This window comes from Mus caroli, chromosome 1, assembly GCF_900094665.2.
Source record: "Mus caroli chromosome 1, CAROLI_EIJ_v1.1, whole genome shotgun sequence".
In the NCBI taxonomy this organism is placed as follows: domain Eukaryota; kingdom Metazoa; phylum Chordata; class Mammalia; order Rodentia; family Muridae; genus Mus; species Mus caroli.
In genome coordinates, this window is record NC_034570.1 from 158,174,285 (window position 1) to 158,186,065 (window position 11,781).

The following is an 11,781-nucleotide window of genomic DNA, read 5'->3' on the forward strand; positions in this document are numbered from 1 at the left end:
AGCACCTGTCATTTTGAGGTACATTCCTGGGGTTTGTGTCTACCTGCTCATGCATCTCCTGTCCACACAGTAGGGGAAGAATTGGGTATTTGTGGAGCCGTAATATATTCTGTCACAACTTTGGTCTGGGAAATTTCCTCGTAGACTCTTTCCTTTCCTTGCCTTTGCCACTCCCTACAGTCTATGGGAGGTATAGGTAGGTAGTGAGATACCCCAAATAGGCTTACATGTGGACCATTTACAGTGAGGAGGACATGAGTATATACCAGTGACACACAAGGGAGAAAGCTATAATAACATAACAAAGAGGCTGCCAGGAGCTCTGGGAAAGGGCAAAGCCATTTCATCTGGGCATCCACCAGGCTTTATGGATCAAGTGGGCTTCTGATCTGAGGCTCTGGGACATGGATAGGGTTTCAACAGGTGCTAGGGCCCCTGTGTCCACTCCTTATGGTGACTTAGTAGATGCATGTGCCTCAACTACCTACCCTACTCGTCTCACTTCTAAGCTTTATCCCAATTGCATGGTCAAGATGATGTGTTTTTTGCAGTCTCCATTTAGTCTACATATTCAGACCCTTTCAGTCCTTCTTCCCTGAATCTGTCAAGGAGGCGCAGTGTCTTAGGGTTCCTCTTACTATCACACTAACCCCTTACCATATGCCCAGATGACTCAGATAGCCAAACACATCTCTTTGTTATTTGGATCCCAATTGCCTTCATCTCCGCATGACCCCAATGCATTTGCCAGTGTTAGAGTTGTTCACCTGTCTCTGATCCATTCCAGATAGCCCTCATGCTTTATATTCCCCCTGCCCTGGGAAGGGCACAGTCAAAATAAATAGTGAACATGAATATTCAGAAAACACACAAAGTTACTTGGAAATAGACAAAGGCAAAAATTTAAGTCAATGACACGACAGGAGGACAAGCGAGAACCATCTGTTTCTGCAGAGAGATTTTCACTTTAGTTTTCCTTAAGTCAATTAAAGCACATGAAAACCTACAACTAAAAAGAGGCCAACTCCAGTAAGTCATATAAAGCCATAACTTCCGAGTACAAGAAACCCAAAGTTCCTCCTGGGAATGTGCATCTAAATAATTGAGCATCTTTTTCTTTCTCTACCTTGTGAAAGATGCCTTTTCTGCCAGAAAGAAGAGTTCTTGTGTTTAGGCATATTTGAACATTAATCATGATCTAGTCTCTACTTAGGAATGTGACCTATGCCCCCACCTGGCACCACCTAGGAAATGGTTTACCTCCTACTCTAAGCAGTCAGTGTGTGTGTGTGTGTGTGTGTGTGTGTGTGTGTGTGTTTTATACTCATGTATTCAATTTCTTCAAGGTGAGGGAGACTCTGGCTGCGGAGACAGGGCTGAGTGTCCGTGTGGTTCAGGTGTGGTTCCAGAACCAGCGAGCCAAGGTAACCTGCTTCTCATCTTTATCTGTCTTCATCTTACTGGTTTCTTCCAACAACAGCCAATGGACATCGGACTTGCTGTCAGCCTTTCTAAGCTAACTTATGGGGTAGAGTCGTTCTCTTGATTAAAAACGCCTATCATCAGCAATTATTTCAGCCACAGTGCCTGGAGGAAGGGAGAATTGAAGTGTCTGTGTTAGTGGTTAGTCAAACAGTGAAACAGTTGTTTTTGTTATAGCAGGCAGAATGCATGTGTCCACTCCCAGCCTTCAGTGTCTGGCCTCTCTAACTCCAGCCTTAGTGTCCTAGGTAACAGACAAGTCCTGGGTTACTTATTTTCTTCCTGACTCTAAAAATATACATGCCCTGGCTGTTTTCCCATAATCATGGTTTTATTTATCTTTCTTTCTTTCATGTATGTTCATGGACATGGAGTGTACATGGAGTTACGTGCATGGAAGTGTGTGCATTTACATGAAGGCCAGAGGTCTTCAGGATAGTAACTCACCTTGGTTTTTGTTCTTTTGAACAGAATGTCTCACCAGGACCTAGAGTTCCTCAATTAGTCAGGTCCTGGGGTCCAGGCAGCCCTAGGCATCCTCTTTGTCTCTATTTCTCAGCACTGGGTAACAGTGCATACCAATACTTTTTGCTCGAGTTCTTAAACATTGAACTCAGGTCTGTGCTTACTCAGCAGCACTTTGCAAACTGAGCTATCTTGCCAGTCCTTAGATGGTGATAAATTACTCTTCTCATTAAGTCACAATTCTGCAACAGAATTCCTCAGATCGGGGCTGTTGTTGGTGTGTTGCTATTCCATCAATAGAAGAATTCATGGTGCAGTTACTGTTCGAGAGCTCATGGGGTGTGCGTTCACAAAGCAGGAGCACACTGAAAACTCTGGGAATTGTATGGCCAAGGAATTCATTTTTCTAGCATCTCACACACATATATACATGCACACATGTGTGCGTGCTTGGCAAATATTAAGATCTCACTGAGTGCTAATGTTTCCCAGAGCAAGAGTTGAGAAACATTGGTGAAAATAAACTGTCACTTTGGCGCACAGGCTTCTGATTTAGAGACATGGATCTCAAAAGAAAGGCTTCAAACACAGGGTCGGCAGATAGGAAGGAGGTAAAAGAGTGTCTGGGCTCATCCCAAGTCTCACCCACTGGGCAGTTCGTTCATGCTCCACAACTCTTTGAGACCATGAAACACACATCCACATACTTCCTGCCTCACATGAAGCTGTTCCAGAGAAAGCGGCATGCGTTCCTTGCTGGGAAGAAGTCTATTTCTGAGAAGACAGGCTGCACTTTGCATTTCTGGCAGCTGCATTCCTGCTGCTTCAAACTAGGAGAGCCCTTGCCCCTAAGCATCTGAGTCGCAGTGTTGTGTCTGATGTGTGTTTCCTGGACAGAGTAAGACCTGGGGGGATGGCTTCCTCTGCTTTAGAAACATTCCTCTTACCAAAGGGCAAAGGTCTCACCCTCTCTGATCCTTTCTGATCATCCTGTGGACCCAACCCAGGCCTTTGACTTCTAACCCTGTGATCCTCTCTTCATCAGATGAAGAAGCTGGCCCGGCGGCAGCAGCAACAGCAACAGGACCAACAGAACACCCAGAGGCTGAGTTCTGGTAAGCTGGTGGCTCTTTCCAGCCAGTCCCCACTATAGCCCAAGTTCCTCCTACCTGAGGCTATCAAATGAAGTTCTTTGAGTGCCATATTTCTGATCAGTGGCATTCATCCACGTCAGTTTGAGAGATGATCAATTTAAGTGAAGACTGGGCTGTAGGTAACCTGTAAGAGGGCCTTGTTGAGGGCCTTTGAGCTGCACATCAAGAACAGTCGATTGACAGTGGCAAAGCTCAATGTTTGGACCATGTCAGTGTCAGGACCATGTGCAGAGGCAAAGGCATGTCCGGTTTCTCTTCTTACCGAGTCCTTATCATTGGAAGCAAATCCACTTACTAAAAAATAATACTGACTTAGCCCTCTGGCATCTTTCCATCACTTTGGGTAAATTTCATGAGATAATAAATGTAAAAGGAATAAATGTTTATTTAGGCTCATGATTCCCAAGGGTCTCAGTTCATAACTGCTTGGTGTGTTGTTTTAGGGCTTATGGTGAGTCAGAGCATCATAGCAGAAGTGAGTGTTGCAAATCTGTTCAGCTCAGGCCGGTCAGGAAGCTGAAAGAGAAAACAGAGCCTTAGAAGTGGTAGTGTAAACGTTCTTTTAGGGCCCAGCACTAAAGCACTCACTTATCCGTAACATCTTGAGTAGCTATGAGTCTCTTTCATTCCCTTCCATTCACTACAGAGAGAAGCTTCTTCGATTATGTCTGAGAGCATCATTTGCCTGTGGGTACCAACAAACCCTTAGCATGCAGTTTGATGCCATATCAATTTAGCTAGAGAATAGTTGTAAGTTTCCCAGTGGGGCCTATGACCTCAGCCAGTTTGTTTTTTAATAGGTTTGTAGTATGAGGTATGCATTTTATCCAATGGAGTGAACTTCAAATCCACCCGGAGAGCAGCTGTCTACCCCGTAATGCTTATGCCATTGTAGTGCCAGTAGGCACATCTTGCTTGACAGTTTGGCATCATAGTTAGAGATTTCACAACTGGGCGGGACCAGTGATGATGTTTCTCCTAGTAGACTGGATGGCACCTCTCAGCACTCTGAAAGCCACCGAGCAGGGAGGAAGCGTCCAGCTCACTCCCAGCTTGATGTCTGTATATCTTGTTGTCGAGGTGTGTGAGTACAGGATGTCTCCTGCAATAGAATTCTATCATCTAGTTTTTAGGACAACCAAGAGGAATACCAAAGACCTATACTGTGTGGGGAGGCTCTGGGGCCTTCCTCGCCAACAACTCTTAAGAAGGTGCCCATATCTGGTAGTGGGATTCTTTTTTTTTTTTTTTATTCCCTTTCCCCTCAATCCACTCTCCAACTGTCCCACTTCCCATTCCTCCTCCCTATCCACCTGTCTCCATGTGGATGCCCCCACCCCCACCCCACCTGACCTCTAAACTCCCTGGGACCTCCAGGCTCTTGAGGGTTAGGTGCATCATCTCTGAATGAACACAGATCCAGAAGTCCTCTACTGTCTGTGTGTTGGGGGCCTCATATCTGCTGGTGTATGCTGTCTGTTTGGTGTTCCAGTGTTTGAAAGATCTCAGGGATCCAGATTAATTGAGATTGCTAGTCCCCTTACAGAATTGTTTTCCTCAGCTTCTTTCAGCCTTCCCTAATTCAACAAGAGGGATCAGCTGCTTCTGTCCATTGGTTGGGTGCAAATATCTGCACCTGACTCTTTCAGCTGCTTGTTGGGTCTCTTGGAGGGCAGTCATGAGAGATCCCTTTTTGTGAGCACTTCATAGCCTCAGTAATAGTGTCAGGCCTTGGGACCTGCCGTTGAGCTAGATCCCACTTTGGGCCTGTCACTGGAACATCTTTTCCTCAAGCTCCTTGCCATTTCCATCCCTGAAATTCTTTCAGACAGGAACAATTATGAGTCAGAGATGTGACTGTGAGATGGCAACCCCATCCCCCACTTGATGTCCTGTCTTCCTGCTGGGATTCTTGTTTGTTAGACAAATGATGAGTTTGGGGAGCAGTAGCACCTAGCAATGCAGGCTACCTCAGGTTTCTACCTGGTTTTCTCAAAAATATTAAATTTTGATTAACTCTTTGTGTGCCTTCATTGGCCCCATCCCTGACTGCCATTCCTGCTTAAACCTCTCCACCCCAGAATTCCCTCCTTCTCCTTTCCCATCATCTGTCTGCTCACTTGCCCTCTTCCCTTAAGTCAGCTCTGCTCCCCCATGGTACCTTTCTAGTTTCTTGGCTTGTATAGGGCTCTGAGTCACATACAGATCTAAATATTCAAATGTTGGATCATATATTAGAGAAAAGATGTGATGTTTGTTTTTCTGAGCCTAATTACCTCAGCCATTATAATCTTTTCTGTTTCTGTTCATTGACCTGCAAATTTATTTCTTTTTACAAGGTCTTCACAAGAGAAATAGTATTACAGAGAAATGGGACAATGTTTGCTGGGGAAGGGTAGACATCAAGAAGAATAGGAGTCTTGAATTCTGTTCTCAGATCTACCCCAAGACAAAGTTATTTGATCTGAGACCAACCCATTTTTCCATGTAATAGTGCCATAGGACATATGCATCCACAAAGAGGGGTGATCATGCTTGCTATCTTTATCATAGAGGATCCCTGCAGCCTTCAAAGAGGGTCATAGATATGAAGGTCAGAGGCATACCAATTGACTGCATGTAAACCAACAAACTTGGGAGAAAACTGCACCAGTGGATCCTGAAAACACACAGATAATACTTAGGACTCTGCTTCAAGACTTCTCATGACAGCTGTTAGAGTAGAGTTAGGAAAGCAGGAGCCAGAGGGAAGTATCATCGCTAGAAGTTCCTAGAGCCATGCACATACTGAGGAAGAGGAGGCAGGAGCTATGTCTTCTCTCATAAATTTCTACACACAAGTGTAGCAGGTTGCAAATGTAGAGCATACCCACTTTCATGGAATCTTTGTATCAACCCGGTGATGTCAGCTGGTCCCGTATCATGAGTCCCACTTAACTAATGAGCTTGCAATGGGTTATTTTAGGAAAGATTCATCCCCTCAAGTGGCTATCAAACTTATATGGTGTCCTAACATTCAGCTCCCAAGCCCGCATCTCCATTCTCCACTGTCATAGGCTTTGGTAGGTGCAGGCTGAGAAATACCGATACCACCCCATCCCTTCCTAGTTAGTATATAAGCAAACTAAATGCCAGGGAAGTAAAATGTAGCCACACAGCTTGCTCAGTCACATACCTCTAACGTGGTCTTCCATGAGTCTTACAAAGTACTGTCTATGCTGTTTGGGAGTCACCACCATCATGAGATAGAATGACTTCCAAAGCTGGGTTGGAAAGGATGCAGAGGCTCCTCTCAGCCCCACCCTCTCAGAATATATTATATGCATGGATGAAATTGTCAAAGAATAAACAAACAAACAAACAAACAAATAAAGAGACTGGATAGTTCCTCTTAGCCTTCATCCTCTCAGAATACATGAATGAAACTGTCAAAGGACAACTTAAGTAAATAAACAGAATAACATGCTGGGTTCTGGCTTGGGTCCTCTTGGGTCACTTGATGGGGGAGGAGGCTCTAGGTGACCATGCCACGAGAACCACAAACATGGGACACTGCCAGTGGGGGATGTGCAGTCTTTTGGGTCCTGAGATGCTAGTTGAAAATGACCTGTCTTCTTTCTTTTGTTCCCCAGCTCAGACAAATGGTAGTGGGAATGCAGGCATGGAAGGGATCATGAACCCCTATACAACATTGCCCACCCCACAGCAGCTGCTGGCCATTGAACAGAGCGTCTACAACTCTGATCCCTTCCGACAGGGTCTCACCCCACCCCAGATGCCTGGAGATCACATGCACCCCTATGGTAAGAGGGACTCAGTCCCCAGAGGTCCCTCTCAGTTCACACTTGTGGGCTTCTCATTTTTCCTTAAACGTATCTACACAGTTCCCAGAGACTTGCTGAGTTACCAAATATGAATACATGTCCCACAAAATATTGCTGACACCACCAATCTGATGGGTATAGAGGATTCCTGAGCACATTCTTTGGTAACATTTCCACGCGTCATCATTTTTGAGGCTCCTTTGTTGAGCTTTTCCTTGTCGACCTTGCCAATTAAGGCAATGTTCAAGGGGTGTGTCCTGGAGTTTAGTGGGATGGAGTAAACGAGTATAGGGTACCAAGGCCACTACATGTTTACATTAAGAAAGGCATTGTATGACTTACACTATAGGTGAATTAATATGTGATACAACATGTCACAAGTTGTCCTGATGTTTATACAATAAAGTTTAATTCAGCAGTCTTGTCAAATTTAGTAGCAGAGACATAAGGTGTGCACTCTGCCACTTCTTTCCTTTAGTTAATTTGTTGTTGTTGTTGTTGCTGCTGCGGTCAGGAATGTGACCAATTGGTAAAATGCTTCTGATACATACATGAAGACAAAAGTTCAGGTCCCCAGCATTCATGTTAAAATCAGACATGGCTACAAATATCTGTAGCACCAGTGCTTGAGGGGCAGAGACAGGTGTGTCCATGAAGATTGCTGGCCAACCGGTCTTAACAAACTTTTGACTTTCAAGAATAAGGAGGAGACCTGCTCAAGAAGATATCTGACATTAGCTTTTGTCCTCTACATGCACACACTCAGACATGTGCCCAACACACATTAACATATACAAGCACATTTGACACACACACATACACAGAGACACACACAGACACACACACACACATTTGTTGTTAAAGTGATCTTTACTTTGGTTTAGCCCAGCTTCCGTAAACACTTAACCGTGGTGTTTGTGGACCCTCACTGCCCAACCTCAAGAACACGTACACTCTAGGTTTTTACGTGTGTCTCCCAGTGATGCCCATCCATTTCCTCTTTAGAAGACACATATCACACTCAAAACATATTCTCTCTGTCACATGGGAGACCAGGGAAGATGTGGTTTTGTTGTTAATTTTGCAAATCCTTATGTCAATGACTTTAGCAAAATGAACAATTGAAGCTCAATCATAAGTTTTAGGCACTTGCTTCTGCCTCTCCAGTTGAACTGAAGTGCAGGTATACCCTGCCATGCCACCCAGGTTGCAAGTTTTCTATTGGTACCTCAGCTGTGTTATAGTGTGACCCCCTGGTCCTTCTCTCCAGGGTACATTTGAGGCCAGGTACTTAACTTTCCTTTGTTGTGAGGCAGAAATCTGGGGAGACAGAGAAACATTGGTACATCTCTGCTACTGGAAATGACCAATGTTACCAGCAAGATCAGAACTTCACTTGAAGAATTCATGTTCATTTCTTACCATCTGTCCTTGAGGAACCCTTTGTGAGGCTGAGGACATTCAGGATTCCTGTCTATGTCCCTCCAGCCTATGGAGATGAGTTCTGCCTACCCCGTGTTTACTGTGTAGATACCCTCACTGTGCATACCTTCACTCATGTGGCTTAATGTTTCCCAACTTTGAACAAGAGCTCTCTATGAGACCCCTAACATTGTAACCTTTACATTGTTGTGTCTAGTTGTTCCCACCCCATAGCTCATACTTAGTAGGTCCTCATCCCTGGGATGTGTTCAAACACTTGTTGAGGTCAGTTAATTTCCTAGCATACAAGGGTGTTACTTCTTCCAGACCCTCATGGCCATGTTCCATCTTCATTTCAGGTGCTGAACCTCTTTTCCATGACTTGGATAGTGATGACACATCTCTCAGTAACCTGGGCGACTGCTTCCTGGCAACCTCAGAAGCTGGACCCCTGCAGTCCAGAGTGGGAAACCCCATTGACCATCTGTACTCCATGCAGAATTCCTATTTCACCTCTTGAGTCTTCTCCTAGAATTTTGTGGCCTGGGCTCCCATATGGAACAACCATACTGTGTGAGGGGTTGCTGCTGACTTTAGGATGGGGAGGCCAGAGAAGAGGTGGGCTGGGGAGGGAGGTTTGTTGGGGATGCTGTTGTTTAATTATATGGTGTAGCTCAGCATTTCCAAAGACTGAATACATTATGGATTGCATAGTTTAATGTTTCTAATAAGAGTCTTAGTGTTAGATATGAAGATGTGTTTATCATTAAGGACAGGGTCTTTTAATATAGACATTCTCAAGCAAACTAGATATCTAGGGACTCCTAACAGCTTCCCACCGTTCTGGAGAAGTGCTTGTCAAGAGGTGCCGTATGTCTATTCATCTACACACCAATAGACAGACAGATTGTGTGTGTGTGTGTGTATGTGTGTGTGTGTGTGTATGTGTATGAGTGTGTGTAAAACCTTTCATACTTTATCATCAAAGTTTATTCCTAATTATAACAGACACCAACTGTACAGCAAAAGTAACTTTATTTTCAGTGTGAACTATATTTAAGGAAATGCTTGATGCACTTAAGTTATAAAATGAGATAATTTACTTTTATAAACTTTATTTTTAGTTTGGAGAGACTCATCGGCAGGGCAGAGAGGACTGTTCCACCAGGCCCCACAGCTTTGAGTGCTTGAGTTCATTCTGTGATCAGAGCATCATTGAGGTCTAGAATACAACTCCAGATGGCAGGTAGCATGCTATAGTGAACTCATGCTCACTCTGGTGTCAAGTCACTGGGCCTGAACGAGATTTTAGGCTTATTGGCATGGGATTGTTGGGCAGCATCAGCAAGGTTGTCCTTACCACCACCACCACCCCAGATTCAGCCTCGATGCGTGTGGATGAAGTTGATTGCCACACCTACCTCTCTCTCTATGAGTGTGGATGAGGTGGTTGCCACACCTACCTCCCTGGGGACAATAAGGCTCCATACCAGGACATGATCGAAGTTGAAACTAAAATAAATCTGATATGATTTAAAATATAACTGAGTCATGTACCTGATGATAGAGGATACCTGAGACCACAGAGCAGGAAGTTCTGGTACCCTAAGTCCTATCTCTCTGCATAGCCCACATGGCCATGTGACAGAGACACAGCTCCGAGGGGGTGGAGACTACGCTCCATCTGAGAAGGTGGAAGAGGCATGGTGGATGGAATTCTAGAGCAAGTGTTGACTTGCACATCTGTTGTTTTTTTTTTTTTTTAATTTTGTTTTGTTTTGTTCTTACTTTTTAAAAAGTCACTTAAAAGTGACTGTATGTACCCCAAAAGCCGGAATTACTTGTGATCTCTGTTTGTCTCTTTCTTGAGGGCCCATAATCTGGGGGCCTGCTCATAAACAACCTCATGGAGTTCACAGAAGCAGAGGGGACCAGGCAGGTACCCAGGGCTCTTCCCTCCAACTCACGTTGCAGTCCTGGAGCACAGGAAGACGCAGTAGCCATTGTACACAGGGACAATCCCATGTCCTGATCTCCATTGTATACAGGGACAGTTCCATGCCCTGATCTCCAATTACGGTGCTAGAGTGGTATCTTCTGTGTTAGGATCCTTTTGGGGAAGCAGAATGAGTGTAGGGGGAAGACAGAAGGGCTCCAGTGAGAGGGGCTGTGACAGGCATGACGTCATGCCCGGGAACATCATCAGAGCCATGACTATGCCCACATATCCACTTCATTCTCTTTAAGGCCAGAGGAAGCATGTCCCTTAGTGGTAGAGTGTGTGTTGTGTGATTTTTGTGCTCTTCTTTATAATTTATACAAACCATCAGGAAACCTGAACCAGTCTGTGGGCTGAGAATGAGGCGGGTGTAGGGGGCACAGACGGTGTCTGTGTGGCTGATTGGTTGAGGAATGTAGCAGATATTATGTGAATGAAAGCAAACAGAGATCCTTAATTCTACTCTCTAATGACATACCGAGATGAAATTAAAAGCCTCTTACAAATGAGCCTTTGTTTATTTGGGGGAATATGGTGGGCTGGGGGCTGGGGTGGGAGGCATGGAAGTTTCTCCCAAGGAGGTTTGAGTTTCTTTTGCAGAGGCACGGGGATGTGCTTGTGGTGAAACTTTAACTACAGTCAAGCCTGAAGGGAAGGGGTTTTGCAACCTCTTGCGAAGATGGATAAGGTCCTAAAGCCACCCCCTCAGAGGTACTAGAAACCATCCACCCTTGTCGTAGAGGTCCCTCATGGTGTGTGCCATTGGCTTTGGATCAGCATGGGGGCATTCTAAAGAATTTCTCGTGTAGGGTTCGAGACAAATGCCTGCCAGGATGGCAGAGCAGAGCAGCAGCCCACTGATATGGCTCCCTGAAAGAGTCTCCCAGAGTTCTCAGCCATTTAGAGATTTCACTAACATGGAGGAGAGTTTGGGCTAAAAGATGTCTTGCTCTTGTGTTCTGAGGAGTCTCTTGTTCATGGCTCCCAAGCGTTCCCTGGGGACTGGCTATCTCTGACCTGTGTTCTCTCCTTCCAACTCTGAGCAGACAGACCTGTTCAGATCCAAATTCCACCTTGTTAAGTGCTGTGTGGCCCTTGAACAAGGTACTTCACCCTGCTGAGCTGATTCCTTATAGAGTGACAGAGATGATACTTGTCACCATTGTCCGGGTGAAGGGGACAGTGAGTATGGCCTACAAAGCACTGTGCCTGTCAGTGGCAACAAGCTAAGGAGTGGGTTGACTGGCCTCAGGACCTGATCAATGATGAATGGCCTATGGAAGTCTCAGGCTATCTTTGAAGACATGGAGAGGATGCTGGCCTGTCTGAGCTGAAGACAAACTTCTATAGCTCTCACTAGATGGGTATTGGTTAAATCTCAATGAAAGTATCACTTAATCCAAGGCAGACATGTAGGGTGTGGCTCCTGTTGTGC

General features: G+C 45.0%; 1 protein-coding gene across 1 annotated transcript in view; it reads left to right on the forward strand.

The window, feature by feature from the left end:
* Lmx1a (LIM homeobox transcription factor 1 alpha) overlaps positions 1–10,847 on the forward strand; it is a 145,806-nt gene extending 134,959 nt beyond the window's left edge. The window contains exons 5-8 of the mRNA XM_021170712.1: positions 1,347–1,424; positions 2,993–3,062; positions 6,734–6,904; positions 8,707–10,847. Of these exons, the coding sequence (XP_021026371.1) occupies positions 1,347–1,424; positions 2,993–3,062; positions 6,734–6,904; positions 8,707–8,867 (480 nt within the window). The 3' untranslated portion in view covers positions 8,868–10,847. The remainder of the gene's footprint in view (positions 1–1,346; positions 1,425–2,992; positions 3,063–6,733; positions 6,905–8,706) is intronic.
* Positions 10,848–11,781: the final 934 nt, after the last annotated feature.